Below are 19,975 nucleotides of genomic sequence, written 5' to 3'. Positions count from 1 at the left end.
TCGACTTTGCTTGTCAGAAGGTTGCAACCCTGGGATATTGCAACTGTTATAAAGAGGAACCAGTTGCCAAGCCTGTGAATTTTGATCATGAGACTATAGGACTGCCACAACGGTCGTTAAGTGTGAAAAATGGTGATGTCACTTTTTTTTCAATGCCGTTGTATCTTCAAGTGGCCACTAAATGAACTGCTGTAAATTCAGGACCATCTATACTGCACACAAACATACTGGCTAGCCTCATCCACTTACTAAGAACTGTGTTGGGTTTTATCACTGTTTGCTGAATATACGCAACTGGCAAAGTTCACACCTCATGCTAAGTTGTACATTTCGGTTTATAATTTCAAGGGCTGAGTTCAAGCGAAACATTCACGGTTGAAGTCAAATGTCTATGTAGGAGCACAGTCAATTGAGATGTTAGGGCAAAGTACTGCCAGTCAATGCTAGAAGTGTTGAATAGTGTGTATCCATTTGCCTCCTAATGCCTATAGATCCCAATCTTGGTTGCTTAAGGGAACTCCAGCCTTATTGCTGTCTACCGAGATCCCTTTGGCTTTCAGCCCCCTCCCCATTATTACGCCCGTCCTTCAGGTGAACACAGTAGCTAACATGGCAAAAACAGGAGTGTTGTGCCTCTCCAAGTTTCACCACGCAAGTTCAAGTCTTGATAAGGGATTTGCTGGGGCAACAAACCTAAAAAAAAAACATATCCGGAAAAGACCTTGGTTTTTGTATTTTTATACAGAGGAAGCTTCTAGGCCACGTGGCTTATAAAGATAATTTTGAAAAAGCATAGACATTGCTCAGTAAAACTTCAGCAGCTGGAGGAGGGACAATGGATAAGGAAGAGAGATGTTCTCAATAGGACTTTTTGTAACTCATAGGGAGACAGCATTTTTTCCTATCCTACCACCAATTAAAGCAATAATAAAAACTGTGGGAAGAAAGCAGAAATTTCTGTAAGGTATACTGTATAGGATTCAGCGGCTGGATCAGTTACCTTCTTAAGCTTCCTAAATGTTGTGTTTGGTTTCAGCTGCTTATGTTGTATCAATGCAACCTATTGTGATTTGTCCAGTTAATCATGGTTAAGCAACCCATTTGATTTAATGAGATGTCACTTAATATTTTGGTTTTCTTTGGACAAATTTTAGCTCTTCCCACAGTTGAATAGCCAAAACTACCAAAGCCATTTCAAAATAAATATGAGTCCAGGGGCTCTCTGCAGGTTACTAAAAATGCATCCATAGGTAAAGGAATAGGGAATAGGTTTTGGGAAATCTATAGAAATGAAGGAAAACGAAAGGATGTGATTTTCTGCATTATGCAAGATATTTTCTGGTCCTGTGAGAAAGAAAAGCCTGAGTGGTTTTTTTTTTACTGTAGGTTCTTGAAACACATACTGTACGTTGCAGGTCAAATTTAGATACAAGAAAGATAATTATGATTGGCATATTGTATGTAGGATAAGCTGATTTAAAAAGTAGGCTAAGTTGGGTTTTATGATAACAGAAATAATCCACAAAGACAACCTCAGGTTTCCAAGTCCCATCTTTTTTTCTTGCTATAAAGAAAAAAACCCAAAGGCTTTCATTTTAATGTTAGATTAATTACCCCCTGCCATGAGTTAATCAGGTTTCTTTCAAACAAAACTGGTGAAGATTAAGCAGAGTTGGAAAAGTCTGGAAAAAAACAACAAGGGGTAATTCACTAAAAAGAGGAAGTTATTTTTTTTTCCTGATCTCATCCCATTCACACTCCTGTGCACAGGTAGCTTTCTAGCCCATTTTCCTCACTGAGGAGTTATCGGTTAGCAGAAGGAGATTCAATAATACTCTTCCCATCTGCTGGTAGTAGCCTGAGAGCAACAATCTTAATTAAAATCACTAGAAGGAGATCAAAGATCCTTTCTTCTTTCTTTCTTTCTTTCTTTGATTTGATTTGATTTGATTTGATTTGATTTGATTTGTATGCCGCCCCTCTCCGAAGACTCGGGGCGGCTAACAGCAATAACAAGATAGCATACAATAATAATCCAATACTAAAAACAATTAAAAACCCATTATTATAAAAACCAAGCATACATACAGACATACCATGCATAAAATTGTAAGGGCCTAGGGGGAAAGAGTATCTCAATTCCCCCATGCCTGGCGGCACAGGTGGGTTTTAAGTAGCTTATGAAAGGCAAGGAGGGTGGGGGCAATTCTAATCTCTGGGGGGAGTTGGTTCCAGAGGGTCGGGGCCGCCACAGGGAAGGCTCTTCCCCTGGGTCCTGCCAAGCGGCCTTGTCCTCTGAGGTCTCTGAAGATAACAAATTTGCATTTGTATGTATGTGTCCCAGCAAGGAGAGGGGGAGGCCTGGCCCCACTCCCTGCCTTGCTGCCTAGTTGGCCTCTAGTTTTCACTGTTATGGGCTGACTGCATCATCATCTCGAGCGGCAGCCACAGTAAAGAGGCTGCAGCAACTCTAATACGTCATATCATTAAGCTCCCAAAGACAAGAATCCATTCATCAAATGCAGGAGTGCTTTGAATAATTTGATGTTCAGGGAGTCCTCAGTTAAACAAGGATAACTGGGACTGGAATTTTCATTGCTAAGCAATCTGACTGGAAAGTGTAATATCTCGTGACCACATTGCTTAGGAGCAGCAGTTCCTGCTGCTGTCTTTAAGTGGATTGTCAAGCGAGCGCCAAGGAAGCTTGGAAACAGGACAGCAGGTAGATAAGGTGCGGCACAAGGCAAAGTGAGAGTACGATGAGACTGGGGTGGTTGCTGCTGGGTGGGGAAGGATGTGTGAGTAGTTCATTAGGTGTGACACAAGTATGGCAGCACTGGCTGCTACCAGGAGGAGATGGTGCATTGGCGGCCCGCAAAGTGTGGCCCGATTGGGCCCAATGTGGCTGCTGTAGAGGAAGGTCCAAGCAGCGTACCGTAGAAACTCGTAACCTTTCCTGCTTGTTTCCCCATTGACTTTGTTTGTGGGAAGGCGGAGGGGAAAGTTGCAAATGGTCATCATGTGACCGTGGGAAACTGAAGCCATCTTAAGTGTTAACAGGTTGCCAAATGTATAGATCATAATTACATGATTGCAGAGTTTCAAGTTTCAAGTTTTATTGGATTTATATGCCGCCCCTCTCCGAAAACTCGGGGCGGCTAACAGCAATCATGAGAATATAAAATAAAATCCTGTGAGGGCTGGAATATCAAGGACTGCCTCTTTTGTTCAGCACCATTGTGGCTTCGAACAGTCGCTGAGAGAGTGGTTCCTAAATGAGGACTTCCTGTGTATCAATGAAGAGGAGCTGACAGCAGCAGATTTAAAACACTGCGATCTGTGACAATTACAATACCGCAATAGTGTGGGGATTTTTGTTACTCTGATAGATAGTAACTTAACCCAATTTCCTCATAAAACACATGCCATATGATCCCACTTCTAATTCCTTTCGCACTATAGGCGAGTATAGAACCACCTGTCAACTAAAGATAATATTCCGTGGCATCTGATGAAGTGTGGAATGAAGCTGTCAATGGCCACTTTAGTAACTCCAGCTGCTCCTCTGAATACCCATTATGTGGGAACGGTATGGTGAATGTGTCCTAGAGCACAGTGTTTCCCAACCTTGGCAACTTGAAGATATCTGGACTTCAACTCCCAGAATTCCCCAGCCAGCACTCGCTGGCTGGGGAATTCTGGGAATTGAAGTCCAAATATCTTCAAGTTGCCAAGGTTGGGAAACACTGCTATAGCGTAAGGGTTCCAACCTTGGCAACTTTAAAACTTGTGAACTCCAACTCCCAGAATTCCTCAGCCAGCAAAGATACAGCACACTGCTATCTTTCCCAGAAATATGAGGCTAGTCACTAGTCTTTGTTTTGAGGCACCAGAGCCTTTATATCTTTAGCTCAGAGAAACTAAGTAGTCTCTAAGGCAGTGTTTTTCAACCAGTGTGCCGTGGCACACTAGTGTGCCGCGAGACATGGTCAGGTGTGCCGCGAAGCTCAGAGAGAGAAAGAAAACAAGAGAGAGAGAAAGAAAGAGAGAGAAAGAAAGAAAGAGCAAGAGAGAGAGAAAGCAAGCAAGAGAGAGAAAGAAAACAAGAGAGAAAGCAAGCAAGAGAAAGAAAGAGAGAGAAAGAGAACAAGAGAGAAAGAAAGCAAGAGAGAGAAAGAAAGAGGGAGGGAAAGTGGGAGAGAGAAAGACATAGAGGGAAGTAGGGAGGGAGAGAGAAAGAGAGCAAAAAAGAGGAAGGAAGAGAGAAAGAAAGAGGGATGGAGAGAGAAAAAAAGAGGGAGAGAAATAGGGAGAGAGAAATAGAGCGAAAGGGAGTAAGAGAGAGAAATTTTTTGTCCAAACTTTTTTTAGCCGCCCCCCGCCCCCTCAATGTGCCCCATGGTTTTGTAAATGGAAAAAATGTGCCGCGGCTCAAAAAAGGTTGAAAATCATTGCTCTAAGGTACCACAAAGCTCTCTGCTATTTTGCTTCAGCAGGCTAATGCAGCTACCATTCTTGGAAAACGTTAACTCAGCAAATCATTAATTCACCAATGACTATGTCCACCTTTCCCAACCCTAGGCAAGTATCCCTCGCGCGCACTCACGAAATTGCCTCGATCATGTCAACACCCATCTCCACGCAGCAATGGGCATGATCAGCCCGTGCCTCTGGCAACCCTGAGACGCAATAGTAGCAATCCCCGAGGATCTTGATGCGAAGGCAATGGTTTTCCTAAAAGAAAAAGAAAAAAGAGGGAGATTCAGAAAAGCCATCAATGCTAACTGCATCCCCTCCAGTCATCTCATCTGAGTTTAATGCTGCTTGCCATACACAGATAAATCACATTAGATAGCTTAACAACTGTTATTTCAAAAGTAATATGAGAATTTGTAGTTTATTGCAAGTTTTTATCCAATACTTGTTCCCAATAATGGAGGGGAGGAGAGGGATTCCTGTTACTTGAAAGAAACTTCAAACTCTAATGAAGTTTATACATCAACATTATGGCCCAGAACTGGTACTGCTTTCAAGGTAGGTACAAAGGAAGCTTAGAAGAGATACTGTATGTTTAGACTATACGATGCACTGGAGTATAAGAGGCAACTTAGTTTTGGGAGAGGAAAATAAGAAAAAAGCTGATTGATGAGTGAATGGGCCCTCTGGAATACCCACAAACAGCTGTTTCCAGAGTTGAACTTTAGCAACAAGTTTGTTCGTTGTGAGCTCTGTGCCTTGCTTTTTCAGCCTGTGAAATCTCCATTCCAGCCTCTCAAATGGAGGTTTCAGAGGCTGAAAAAAGGTCTCTGAAATGGAGGTTTCACAGGCTGTTTGAAACCTCCATTTCAGAGCCTATTTTTTTAAAAAAAAAATTCAGAGAAGTTTTTTTTCAATCCCTGAAACCTCCATTTGAGAGGCTGGATAGGGCTACATTCGATGTATAAGATGCACCCAGATTTTAACTCTCTTTTGGGGGGAAAGATACGTCTTATACTCTGAAAAATACAGTACATATACTACAGCAAAGGCAGAAAAATGTAGCACAAAGAAGACACACAGACCAACAACCCTAGGAAGAATGAGAAGTTACAGGTATACCTCAATTTACAACCATTCATTTAGCGGCTGTTCAAAATTACAATGGCACTGGAAAAAAATAACATGGCTGTTTTTCACATTTATAACCATTGCGGCATCTGTATGATCACATGATCAAAATTTGGGCATTTGGAAACCGGCACATATTTATGGCAGTTGAACTGCCCTAGGGTCATATGATCCACCTTTTTGCAACCTTCCCAGCCACCTTCCGACAAGCAAAGTCAATGAGGCAAGTTAGATTTGATTAACAAGTGCAGGGATTCACTTAACAAATGGGCACCAACTCACTTAACAACTGCTTTCCTTAGCTTTGGAAATTTTGGATCAACTGTGGTCGTTAAGTCAAGGACTACCTGTTCTTGGCAAGGCAAAGAAAACCCAAGGGGACTTTGTGACAGAGATGGTCATAGAAGAAGATATACAATTAGTATTGACTTCTAAGGTAAAGCCATCAACACAATGCCCCTTTCCTCAGAGATCAGTCACCTGGTGACCTTGCTCCCTGAATATAGTGTTTGCTCACTGAGTTTTATAAGGATTACTGCCCAATATATCTAAAAACACTAAGTTCAGGAAATCATCTATTCTGTTGGCCTAGCCCAAGGGTCCCCAAACCTGGCAACTATAAGATTGGAGGACTGGCTAGAGAATTCTGGGAGTTGAAGTCCATCAGTCTTAAAGATGCCAAGTTTGAAAATCTCCGGCCTAGCCTGTTCCTCTCTTACCGCAGCCAGCTTATCAAAACGGGCAAACAATTCATTCAGGGTCATGACCAGTTCTTGTGCTGTGCACTGGGACGCCAAGCTGGTGAAGCCTTCAATGTCAGCAAAGAGAATGCTGTAAGGGGAGAAAAGCAGAAACATATATTAGAACAGAAACAGCCAAAAGCCATTTGGCTCCTTTTTACATATATTCATGAGGCAATTCAGCCAACATCTCCAACCCCACTGACCCACATCTGCCAAGAAATTATGCTATGATCTCCAAATTTCGAACCGAATGATGTGTGTTAACCGTTTGCCCTGTCACTCAAAGTCACAGACACCTATATCCAAAGCATATTTATTACCTGACGTTGTCATGCTTCTGGATATAGATCTTGTGGAACATCATGTCTTCCTTCTTGGTGTTGATGTCCTCCTTCATTTCCATGGCAACATGTTGGGGCAGCACCGAGAGCAAAAGCCGTTCCTGTCAGGGGCCCAGAAAGAAAGGTCCATTATGGTCTTCATTACAGCAATAATTTTGCTGGAATAAATCAAAGACCAAGATCAGAACGTACAACCCACCCCAGTACCAACGCTGTTTTATTTCATACTTTTTTGGGGCCTGCAAGGCATTGCAGAGTTGAGTTGCCATGATATCTGTTAGCACCTCATAATCATTTGACTGGCAGACAGGCTGAAACATAGCAGAAAGGGAGAAGGCCCAAGATGGCAATTTATTACCACACAGGAGAAAAGGGAATCTGTGTTAAAGTTAATGCTCAAGTGTGTGTATAAAGCTTTATATCCTTCTGCCTAGCTAATAAAGTCATGAGGTTCCCTGGAAGAGACCAGTGTTAGTGTTAAATAACTGCAATAAAGTATTCTCTTTCACGGAATCTCTCTAGAAAAAAATGTACTGGCACAGTTAAACTGGATCTGTGGATCACAGACAGAGAGAAGGATAAATTTGGCTTTTATGCATTCTTTCCAGAATTAAAGATCCTGAAATTTAGTGCATAGGGGAATGATGAAATAAACTCCAAAACAATTAGTGTCATTGGTCTCAGGAAGCCAATGCAATTAATTTACAAGCCTACAATATAGGAAGTTGTTCAGCACACATGCCCATGTCCAACTTTAAATACAAAGCAGACAAGTCCAAAGAGCTTAAATTATAGTACAAGATGTAAATGTCACCTAGTTTGCCATCTACCAATGTGCGTTTGCAGGAGAAAGACTCTGAGGATATAATAAATAGTTTGCAGCCTCTAACGGTCAAGAAAAACATTAAAGTAAACTGATCTGCCTACACATGTTTCTAGGAAGAGGATTCTCTTGATTTTAAAAAAGCACAATACTGAATGGTACATTGATGCCTTTCTAAAAAGCAAGCAAAAGTTATAAGATCAAAATCTGAGTAGGACCCTTCCTCACTTAATTCGAACAAAAATAATGGAGAGGATGGAAGAAAAGTTCCATCTGAGAAGGTACTTTGTATATTTAAAACAACAACAACAACCCAGAAATTTTTCATGACCTTGAATTCAAAGAATGGATGCAGTATAAATATGAGAAAGACTCTATTGAATTCTATAAAGCAGCAGTCCCCAACCTTTCCACCTTGGCCACTCACCTTGGAGGAGGGCGCAGGAGGCTTGTGAGTAGCAGGTGCACACACGCACTCAAAGCTCCATTGATGGCAGCGGTGTGCATGCGTGCGCATTTTTGCAAATGGAGATTCACATGTGAGCGGAGGGCGCTGGAATGGAAGCAGCTTGTGCTTGCGCGCAAAGTTCCATTTGCGCTAGTGGAGGATGCTCGCATACAAAGCTCCAATGGGCCTTTGCGCGTCAGTGCCCTCCACACTTTCACAGATGGGGTTTTGCATGCAAGCGCAAGGGCCTACCCCTTGCACAAGTGGAGTTTCATATGCAAGCACGCGTGGCCATCACTCACGCAGCCCGGTTTTAAGCAGGTATTGGGAAGGTTGGGGATCCCTGCGGATATTCAGGGCCCGTTAAAGAGTCTCGGAGTTGAGGCATCCCATCCCCGGGCAACAAAATCATCTCAATATTAACCAAAACATGCAGGAACTCAACATACAGTGCATGCTGTGCTTTCCAAACTCTAACTCCCCATTCCGCCCAACTCTGATTAGCTCCCCACCTGCTGACGGTTTTCACGTTGTAAGTGCAGTCGAGCCTGGATGTAGCCACGTGTTTCCCGGAAGGCCTGGCGCTGTGACACTTCAGCTGGATAGTGGGTGCAGATACCGATGACGTTGGTGCAGAGGAAGATCAAAGCATTTGCAACGAGCTGCAAGCAAGGGAAAGACCCATATAAACTGGGCATAAGAGGAAAAACCAAGTATTTTATGATACACTCCCCCCCCCCCAAAGTCGTTCTAGCTTGGCTTCCACGTTCCCACTGTCTTCGGAAAGAGTCATCCTCCCTCACACCCCAGCCTAAAGAATGAATTAAAAGCTTTGTGCAGGGAAGGCCTCCCAGAACACAATCGGGGTTTTGTACTGCTCTCCCTGCCCCTCTGTTGATGCCCAAGATACCAAAGATTCTGCTGGGGAGAGTGGGTGTCAGGAAGATCCCAACGTTTTTAGGGAGAGAGGATGGGAAGTGACATGTACAATAGCCTTCCTAGGGAGGCAAGTGTGTTTCTGTGGGGAAGGATCCCCATTGGACCAGAATACCTCTGGAACCGCCTTCTACCGCACGAATCCCAGCAGCCGATAAGGTCCCACAGAGTTGGCCTTCTCCGTGTCCCGTCGACCAAATAATGTCAATTGGCGGGCCCCAGGGGAAGAGCCTTCTCTGTGGCGGCCTCGGCCCTCTGGAACCAACTCCCCCGGAGATTAGAACAGCCCCCACCCTCCTTGTCTTTCGCAAGTTACTCAAGACCCACCTATATCACCAGGTATGGGGGAACTAAGACATCTCCCCTAGGCTCTCTTATATTCTATGTTTGGTATTGTATGTGTTATATGGTTTTTTAACAGTTGGGGTTTTTTATATAATTCTTATTATTAGATTTGTTCCATTGTCTATACTGTTTTTTATTGTTGTTGTGAGCCACCCCGAGTCTTCGGAGATGGGCAGCATACAAATCTAATAAATAATAATAATAATAATAATAATAATAATAATAATAATAATAAGGCATGCCTTTCATTTCCAGAGGTCCCTACCCTAGTGCCCAGCTAATAATATGCAAGACTCGTTCCTTTTCAAAAACCCAAGAAGATTATTGCCAATTAGAATAAACAATGCTGGTGTTTAGATGCACTAATAATGCACATAGCTACCTACTGTATATGTTTACATGTTCACATATACTTAGAGTGGTTCTCAACCTGGGGACCCCTTTGGAGGGTCAAATGACCATTTCACAGATTCCTGCCTAAGACCATGGGCAAAGACAATTTCCCCATGGTGTTAGGAACTAAAGCTTCTATTCTGGCGCCTTGGGACATATTTTTACAATCTGACCAATCAGGCGTTTACAGTGGGGGTGTCCCTCTGACCTTCCTGCCAATCAGCTTAAAGCTCTGTTGGAAGAATTGGTGCTAGACTTATGATTGGGGGTCACCACAACATGAGAAACTGTATTAAGGGGTCACGGCATTAGAAAGGTTGAGAACCACTGCTCTAAAGGCATCCACTCCCTGCCTTCGAGCCTCATCTGCCAGGCCAGAGTGATGTAGCAACAGTGCACCTGTGTAAGTAACATCCAAGGGGTCACTTGCTCATCCCTTAAATGATAATTCAATTAATTTAACAGCATTTTCTAACTTGCACACATTGTCCTTGCGCAGATAACACACTCCATAACAAGAAAAAGAGACTTGAAGGGAATAAAACAATTTAGGCAATAAGCTTATTGTCCCAAAGCAACATATCCTCTCAGGCAGGGGTGGGTTCCTGCTGGTTTGGACCAGATCGCCCGAACCAGTAGCGACCTGCTAGTAATGTGAAGATGACATCACAGATCTGGTTCTTTCTGTCCCAGTCTGCATGCACTACCATCTTTTTTTCCCCAGAATTTTTGTTGATTTTTTTTGTGTGTGTTTGGATGGCTTCTCCTAGTTCTCTGCTTTGAAAAAAGCCTTCCCGCCTGCCCCTGGATTAATACCAACCTTTATTTCTTCACTCGAAGCACAGCTGAGCAACTCCTCAGTTGTGTTTCAGGCTGAAACCACCTTCTGAGCATGTGCAGAAACAAATTCACAGGAGGATACGTGTGGAATGTTGTGATGCGAACTGGTGGCGGAGGTAAGTGGAACCCACCCCTGCTCTCAGGCCGGGGCACAGACTCCCAGTCTGAGTTTTGGCATGACCAAACGGGAGTCTACACATGAATGCTGCACGCAAGCCCCATGATGGAAGAAAGGCAGATTACTAGCAGGCTTTGTGAGCAGGTAAGGCAGCTATTGTTTTTAATATTGGATTTGTATACTATGTATTGTTTGTTGCCAGCTGCTCCAAGTCCTCTGAGAGGGGCGGCATACAAATCTAATAAATAATAATAATGATTTTTAATCATCAATACCAAATTACTATTGTACACTGTTTTATTGTCGCTGTTAGCCGCCCCGAGTCTCTGGAGAGGAGCGGCATACAAATCCAATAAATAAATAAATAAATAAATAAAATAATAATAATAATAATAATTATTATTATTGTTGTTGTTGTTTTGTTGTTATTGTTGTTTTGTTGTTTTTATTATTATTATTATTATTATTATTATTATTATTATTATTATTATTATTATTATGTCAGTACAGCACAGCAAACGATTTCACTATGTTGGATTTCGTATTTCATCACCAGTCGGGCGCTTCCCAAGCACTTAGGACTGCGTGATGTAGCGGCGAATTATGTTTGCCTATCCCAGTAAAGTGGCCTTTTGCAATTGACAGATGGAGATTTTGTCAATTCCGATGGTTTTCAAATGTCCACTGAGATCCTTTGGCACTGCGCCCAGCGTGCCAAGTACTACTGGGACCACTTTCACTGGCTTATGCCAGAGTCGTTGCAGCTCGATTTTTAGATCTTCGTATTTCACTAATTTCTCTAGCTGCTTCTCCTCAATTCTGCTGTCTCCTGGGATTGCGATGTCGATGATTCATACTTTCTTTTTCTCCACGATCACAATATCTGGGGTGTTATGCTTCAGAATTCGGTCAGTCTGAAGTCGGAAGTCCCACAGTAGTTTTGCTTGCTCATTTTCGACCACTTTTTCGGGCTTATGGTCCCACCAGTTGTTGTTGTTGTTGTTGTTGTTGTTGTTGTTGTTGTTGTTGTTGTTATTATTGATAATGAGGTCAAGTGAGGTAGAAAATCAACCTAATAACCGCAGGGGGTCTGTTCAAATCAACCAGGCAGAAGTCATACCATTATAATTCTGCGGTGTGTCTGCTTCGCCTTACTGAAATATTATAATAATTGTGCCCTGCCCTGCCAGTTTATTGTAAGCTCTGGAAAGCAAAAACAACAACGGAGTTTTGAATCGTTGACAAGCAGTAAGTTACTAGGAAGGCAGAGTAGCCAAAGAAGCCAAAAGTCCATTTTTCAACAGAGGTCAGCTTAAGGTTTCCCCATACAATAACCAGAGTTCATGCCTGGGAGGGAAACTGATGGGGCTGAATGGAGGCCAAGATTACTGGCACTGAATGCTGTCTTGAAAGTGAAATGCTTTGCGAGTTTTAACAGTTTCCTCTGGCATTAATTCCTACTGGGCACCAGAATGTCGCCACTGTTTCTTGCCTTGATGTTCTGCAGTCACCGAGATAGAGTAAAAATATCACGAGCGACAGCACAACAGCCTCTTCCGGGCCTGTTTACAATCCTTTCACACAGAGCCACCATGTAGGCAGAGGGGCTGCCGTCCAGAAGTCACAGTGCTTCCAGCACAAAAACATTCACAAAGTTCCATAAAACATTTCCAAAGCAAGTTAAGAAATCTAGTTAAAAGGGTACTTGCGCTTGGTTAAATGAAAGAAAACAGACTCCGCAGGCCTAAAAAAAAAAAAAATCAGTTCTCTTAACAGAACAGCCCTATTTATATTCCAAAATGAAAACATCTCTCCGCAGTAATTAACACAGACATATTCAGCTACAGAGTGTAATAACTAGTCCAGAATTACCAGCTAAGTGCTTGCTAAAACCACTGCTACAGTGTTCAGAAACAAAGATTTAGCTAACTGTAATTTCAGCAGTTACAACCTGACATCTGGATTTGTAATTTGACAGAACAGTGTAAGACAACCTACACACACCATTACTGTTTGAAGTCATTAACTGAGCTTACACAACAAAATAAACCATAATCCATCATACCCACACTGGGTTGGAGATAGTATAGTTAATAGATTCCTGCTCTGGGCATTGCATTGGACTAGGTCAGGGGTAGGCAAAGTTGGCTCTTCTATGACATGTGGACTTCAACTCCCAGAATCCCTGAGCTAGTTTGATTGATTGATTTGATTTAATTTGATTTGTATGCCGCCCCTCTCTGCAGACTCGGGGCGGCTCACAACAATAATAAAACAATGTATAACAAATCTAATATTTAAGTAACTAAAAACCCCTTATTAAAAAGCAAAACATACAGTGGACAAGGCCATTGGAGCTGTGAGTTCCGCCACCTATTTACTGGATCCGTGTCCCTCCTGGCTGGTTTCGGCCAGCAGGGAGGTGACACGGAGCTGGGTCCAGGAGATTGTCAACGCTTCTTTGGGGAGGGGGTCCTTCCCGGATCCCTACAAGGAGGCACTTGTGCGCCCCCTCCTCAAGAAGCCTTCCCTGGACCCAGCCATTCTCAACAACTATCGACCAGTCTCCAACCTTCCCTTTATGGGGAAGGTTGTTGAGAAGGTGGTGGCGCTCCAGCTCCAGTGGTCCTTGGAAGAAGCCGATTATCTAGGTCCTCAGCAGTCAGGATTCAGGCCCGGCTACAGCACGGAAACTGCTTTGGTCGCGCTGATGGATGATCTCTGTCGGGCCCGGGACAGGGGTTTATCCTCTGTCCTGGTGCTTCTTGACCTCTCAGCGGCTTTCGATACCATCGACCATGGTATCCTTCTGCACCGGCTGGAGGGGTTGGGAGTGGGAGGCACTGTCCTTCAGTGGTTCTCTTCCTACCTCTCTGGCCGGTCGCAGTCGGTGTTAGTGGGGGGTCAGAGGTCGACCTCTAGGTTACTCCCTTGTGGGGTGCCTCAGGGGTCGGTCCTCTCCCCCCTACTATTTAATATCTACATGAAACCGCTGGGTGAGATCATCCAAGGGCATGGGGTGAGGTATCATCAGTATGCAGATGATACCCAGCTTTACATCTCCACCCCTTGTCCAGTCGGCGAAGCAGTGGAAGTGATGTGCCGGTGCTTGGAGGCTGTTGGGGTCTGGATGGGTGTCAACAGACTCAAACTCAACCCGGATAAGACGGAGTGGCTGTGGGTTTTGCCTCCCAAGGACAATTCCATCTGTCCATCCATCACCCTGGGGGGGGAGTCACTAACCCCCTCAGAGAGGGTCCGCAACTTGGGCGTCCTCCTCGATCCACAGCTCACATTAGAGAAACATCTTTCAGCTGTGGCGAGGGGGGCGTTTGCCCAGGTTCGTCTGGTGCACCAGTTGCGGCCCTATTTGGACCGGGAGTCACTGCTCACAGTCACTCATGCCCTCATCACCTCAAGGCTCGACTACTGTAACGCTCTCTACATGGGGCTACCTTTGAAAAGTGTTCGGAAACTTCAGATCGTGCAGAATGCAGCTGCGAGAGCTATCATGGGCTTTCCTAAATTTGCCCATGTCACACCAACACTCCGCAGTCTGCATTGGTTGCCGATCAGTTTCCGGTCACAATTCAAAGTGTTGGTTATGACCTATAAAGCCCTTCATGGCACCGGACCAGAATATCTCCGGGACCGCCTTCTGCCGCACGAATCCCAGCGACCAGTTAGGTCCCACAGAGTTGGCCTTCTCCGGGTCCCGTCAACTAAACAATGTCGTTTGGCGGGACCCAGGGGAAGAGCCTTCTCTGTGGCGGCCCCGACCCTTTGGAATCAACTCCCCCCAGATATCAGAGTTGCCCCCACCCTCCTAGCCTTTCGTAAGCTCCTTAAAACCCACCTCTGTCGTCAGGCATGGGGGAATTGACATGTTCCTTCCCCCTAGGCTTATAAAATTTGTGTATGGTATGCTAGTGTGTATGATTGGTTTTTAACTTGTGGTGTTCTTAAAATTAATTTAATATTGGATTTGTCTTGTATTGCTGTTGCTGTGAGCCGCCCCGAGTCTGCGGAGAGGGGCGGCATACAAATCTGATTAAACTTAAACTTAAACTTAACATACAAACATACCATACATAAATTGTATAGACCTGGGGGGAGGGGATATCTCAAGTCCCTCATGCCTGACGGCAAAGGTGGGTTTTAAGAAGTTTACGAAAGGCAAGGAGGGTGGGGGCAATTCTGATCTCTGGGGGGAGCTGGTTCCAGAGGGTCGGGGCCGCCACAGAGAAGGCTCTTCCCCTGGATCCCGCCAAATGACATTGTTTAGTTGATGGGACCCGGAGAAGGCCAACTCTGTGGGACCTAACTGGTCACTGGGATTTGTGCGGCAGAAGGCGGTCCCAGAGGTATTCTGGTACAATGCCATGAAGGGCTTTATAAGTCATAACCAACACTTTGAATTGTGACTGGAAACTGATCGGCAACCAGTGCAGACTGCATTCTGCACGATCTGAAGTTCCCGAACACTCTTCAAAGGTTGCCCCATGTAGAGAGCGTTACAGTAGTTGAGCCTCGAGGTGATGAGGGCATGAGTGACTGTGAGCAGTGACTCCCGGTCTAAATAGGGCCGCAACTGGTGCACCAGGCGAACCTGGGCAAACGCCCCCCTCGCCACAGCTGAAAGATGTTTCTCTAATATGAGCTGTGGATCAATAAGGACGCCCGAGTTGCGGACCTTCTCTGAGGGGGTCAGTAATTTCCCCCCCCCCCAGAGTTATGGACGGACAGATAGAATTGTCCTTGGGAGGCAAAACCCACAGCCACTCCGTCTTATCAGGGTTGAGTTTGAGTCTGTTGACACCCAAACAGACCCTAACAGCCTCCAGGCACTGGCACATCCCATCCACTGCTTTGCTGACTGGACATGGGGTGGAGATGTACAACTAGGTATCATCCGCGTACTGATGATACCTCACCCTATGCCCTTGGATGATCTCGCCCAGCGGTTTCATGTAGATATTAAATAGCAGGGGGGAGAGGACCGACCCCTCAGGCACCCCACAAGGGAGAAGCCTAGGGGTCGACCTCTGACCCCACCAATACCAACTGCGACCGACCGGAGAGGTAGGAGGAGAACCACTGAAGAACAGTGCCTCCCACTCCCAACCCCACCAGCTGGCGCAGAAGGATACCATGGTCGATGGTATCGAAAGTATGATTGGCTTAGGAATTTTGGGGATTGAAGTCCACAAGTCATAGATGAGCCAACTTTGCCTACCCCTGGACTAGGTAATACATTCAACTTTTCCATTCTATGATTCTATAATGATAAGAGTTTGTCTGGTTTTGGCTTAGCATATTGAGTGAATTCAGTCTGTGAAGTTTGGAGACCACAATTAGCATAATATATAAATCCAATCAGTTATGGCTAAGCAATACTAGCTCTGAACAATGTATGAAACTACCGTATTTTTCGGTGTATAAGATGTACCTTTCCCCCCCCTAAAAGAGGCTGATAATTAGGGTGCGTCTTATACTCTGAATATAGCTTCCCCCACCCCAGCCCTAAATAGCTCCTAACAATTTTCCCAGCTCTTACCTTGCAGGCTATTTCATTGTTTCTCTCTGTGAAGAATGTTTTCCAAGCCCTAAGTCTTTGCAGGAGTTCATTTTATTAACTTGCTCTTAGTAAGTTTCTTTCCAGCCCTATCGAGGTACTAACGAAGTTCCCAGCTCTTACCAGCTTGCAAGTTCTTTCATTGTTACTCTTGCCAAGAACGTTTTCCAAACCCTGTCTTTAATTTTTTTTTCATTGTCTATTTGCTCCAAATATTTCTTTTCAGCCCTAACCAGGTGCTAAGGATGTTCCCAGCTTTTACCAGCTTCCAAGCTCTTTCATTGTTACTCTCTGCAAAGAAGAATGTTTTCCAAGCCCTAAGTCTTTGCAAGGTTTTTTCCATTGCTCTACTTGCTCAGACTGTTTCTTTCCATGTGCTAATGATGTTCCCAGATCTTACTGGCTTGCAAGCTCTTTCATTGTTACTCTCTCAGAATAAATTCTTAAGCCCTTAATCAGGGGATAAAATAATGTGCTAAAGCTGACCAGACTAAGGATGCTAGCCACATGAATACCTGGTAAGCAGATTCTTTTCCCTATTTTCCTCCCCCAAAACTAAGGTGCATCTTATACTCCCGTGCGTCTTATACTCTGAAAAATAAGGTAATAGATTATTTCACACACTTAAAGGACTGAGCATCAAGGGATGCTGCTGATCAGGAATATTCATCCTGCAAGAAAAGGAGACATGCCCTGCGTACAACCATGCCTTGATCTGAACCAATTCCGAATGCTTGTCCATAGGAGCTTAATGGTACGAGGGAGTTTTCAGCTATTCTTAATTTCAATTCAGCCAGTTTCTAACCAGCGTGGTCAATGACCAGAGGATTGTGGGAGTTGTAGTCCAACGTAACAGTCCGATTGCCCTACTGCTGATGAAACTCATGATTGTCTACTGACTGATGGTTAGTTTTCCAGAATCTCAGGAAGCTTTCACATCACCTATAGACTTGCTTCTTCTTTTCAACAAAATGGAGACGTCATGGATTGAAACTTGGATGGTGTGCATGGAAATATATGCACGGCTATACCACTGACCTTTGAAACATCCACTTTCTTTTCAGATAATGCTTGCCATCTGCTGCTTCTGAACAAACCTGTATGATATATAGGCATGTGTGTCCATGCATATAAACTCTGCTGCTGGGTTACATTTCTAGCTGAATAAATATTATTCGGCCAATTAAGGTAACCAAACATCACAGACCTGTTTATTTATCTGGGAACTACTTACTAGGTTCTTATTACTTGATACCTCTGGTGTGGCTTACTCCCAATTCCTTCCATGAAATAGCTTGCAACAGTGATGGATACTCAACATTTGTGAAACGTCACCCCACAGCATGGACAAATTCTCAGTCTGATATTAATTCACAGAGTGGAAAAAAACTGTAATCTTCCCCAAGCCAGGAAAGGTTCTTCATAAAAAAATAAATACGCAATGAAAAAGGCTTTATTTGCTATTGCTTCTTGGTGCCTTGACACAAAACTAGAATTTATAGTTACTGTATCTTGCTACTGTACTTGGGCACCCATGAGAGAGATGACATTTTACACCATAAATCAAGGTTGTGAAATGTGTGTTTCCCTAAATATTGCTGGATTATACTTGCCATCCATCCTTTCCTATACTGATGCTGACTAAAGCTGGTGGGAACAGGAATTTAATATCATCTAGAACAGTGATGGCTAACCTTTTGGTTGTCACGTGTCGAAAGTACCCATAATGCAATGTGCGTATGACCCTCCCCTGTGTGCCTCATCCCCCCACACACATGTGCACCTTAGTACCCCACTCCCTGTGCATGCGTATGCATCTCTGGCATACATCCCTCCCCCACGCATGCACAGCAGAGGCCTGAAATTTAGCTGGCCAGTAGGAGGCGTACGTGCACACGCTAAGGAGCTAAACTAAGGCGACGGCTTGCTTGCCATCAAGGAGGGCGCTCCGTGCCACCTTTGGCAAACATGCCATAGGTTCACCATGACGAATCTAGAAGGTGATGGGCTCTCCAACCCCAGCAATCTTACTTTAAAGGGAACTAGGGACTAAAAGGCTCTTAGAAACATAGAAATATAGAAGATTGAAGGCAGAAAAAGACCTCATGGTCCATCTAGTCTGCCCTTATACTATTTCCTGTATTTTATCTTAGGATGGATCTATGTTTATCCCAGGCATGTTTAAATTCAGGTACTGTGGATTTACCACCCATGTCTGCTGGAAGTTTGTTCCAAGCATCTACTACTCTTTCATTAAAATAATATTTTCTCACGTTGCTTCTGATCTTCCCCCCAACTAACCTCAGATTGTGCCCCCTTGTCCTTGTGTTCACTTTCCTATTAAAACCGCTTCCCTCCTGAACCTTATTTAACCCTTTAACATATTTAAATGTTTCAATCATGTCCCCCCTTTCCCTTCTGTCCTCTAGACCAGGGGTCCCCAACCACCGGGCCGCGGACCAGTACCGGGCCGCGGGGCATGTTGCACCGGTCCGTGGAGTCAGCAGCTGCCGGCCCTCATGCCGCCACCCCCTCCCTCCAGCGCTTCGCCTCCCGCCGGGCAAGAGGCCTCGGGAGACAGGTTCTGCCGGCCACAGGACAATGGATGGGACAGAGGGGCGGGAAGGACCGAGAGGCTCAAGCCTCTTTTGGCTTCTGCCGCGGGGCGCTTTTGCGTTTTTGGCTGGGGGGAGGCAGGAGGGCCAGCCTGACCCCCTCTCTCCAGCGCTTAGCTCCCGCTGGGCAAGAGGGCTTGGGAGGCAGGTTCTGCCGGCCACAGGACGATGGCGGGAAAGAGGGGCGGGGAGGACCAGCACCCCCATGCTTAATCCCGCCCCCAACCACGCCCCTTTCCGCCCCCACTGGGTCATAGAAAAATTGTCTTGCTGAAACTGGTCCCTGGTGGAAAAAACGTTGGGGACCACTGCTCTAGACTATACAGATTGAGCCCATTAAATCTTTCCTGATAAGTTTTATGCTTAAGACCTTCCACCATTTTTGTAACCAGTCTTTGGACCCATTCAATTTTATCAATACCTTTTTGTAGGTGAGGTCTCCAGATCACAATCTCCCTCTTCCTGCTTAGTATACCTCTAGTTATGCAGCCAAGTGTTCTACTTGCTTTCCCTACTGATCACCCATTTTGAGACTGTCAGAAATCACTATCCCCTAAATCCTTCTCTTCTGAAGTTTTTGCTAACACAGAACTGCCAATACAATACTCAGATTGCATTACTTTACAATTGGAAACATTAAACTGCAGTTTCCATTGCTTTGACCACTTATCTAGTAAAGCTAAATCATTTGCCATATTACAGATGCCTCCAGGAATATCAACCCTATTGCACACTTTAGAGTCATCGGCAAATAGGCAAACCTTCCCTACCAAACTTCCTCTATGTCACTCACAAACATATTGCACACTTTAAAAAGAATAGGACCCAGAACAGACCCTTGGGGCACACCGCTTGTAACCAGGCTCTGCTCAGAATACTCGCCATTAACAACAACCCTCTGATGTCTATGCTTCAGCCAGCTGTAAATCCATTGAATTATCCAGGGATTAAGTCCAATCTTCACTAGCTTATCTATCAGCTCTTTATGTGGCGCCATATCAAAGGCTTTGCTGAAGTCCAGATAGGCAATACCACAGCACCACCTCCATCCAACACCTTTGTGACAAAGTCAAAGAAATCAATGAGGTTAGTCTGACATGATTTGCCCTCAGTAAAGCCATGCTGGTTTGGGTCCAATAAGTTATTGATTTTTAGGTGCTGATTTATCCTCTTTTTGAGTAGAGTCTCCAT

General features: G+C 44.5%; 1 protein-coding gene across 2 annotated transcripts in view; it reads right to left on the bottom strand.

Annotated features, from left to right (window-relative positions):
- ADCY6 (adenylate cyclase 6) overlaps positions 1-19,975 on the bottom strand; it is an 83,060-nt gene that overhangs the window by 40,562 nt on the left and 22,523 nt on the right. For both annotated transcript variants that reach the window (XM_070740650.1, XM_070740651.1), the window contains exons 4-7: positions 8,475-8,624; positions 6,671-6,792; positions 6,327-6,438; positions 4,607-4,734 (exon numbers count right to left, since the gene is read on the bottom strand). In XM_070740650.1, coding sequence (XP_070596751.1) covers positions 4,607-4,734; positions 6,327-6,438; positions 6,671-6,792; positions 8,475-8,624 — 512 coding nt within the window. The remainder of the gene's footprint in view (positions 1-4,606; positions 4,735-6,326; positions 6,439-6,670; positions 6,793-8,474; positions 8,625-19,975) is intronic.

Source organism: Erythrolamprus reginae, chromosome 2 (assembly GCF_031021105.1).
Source record: "Erythrolamprus reginae isolate rEryReg1 chromosome 2, rEryReg1.hap1, whole genome shotgun sequence".
Classification (NCBI taxonomy): domain Eukaryota; kingdom Metazoa; phylum Chordata; class Lepidosauria; order Squamata; family Dipsadidae; genus Erythrolamprus; species Erythrolamprus reginae.
The sequence above is the reverse complement of the archived record's forward strand: the minus strand, read 5'-3'. Positions and strand labels throughout refer to the sequence as shown.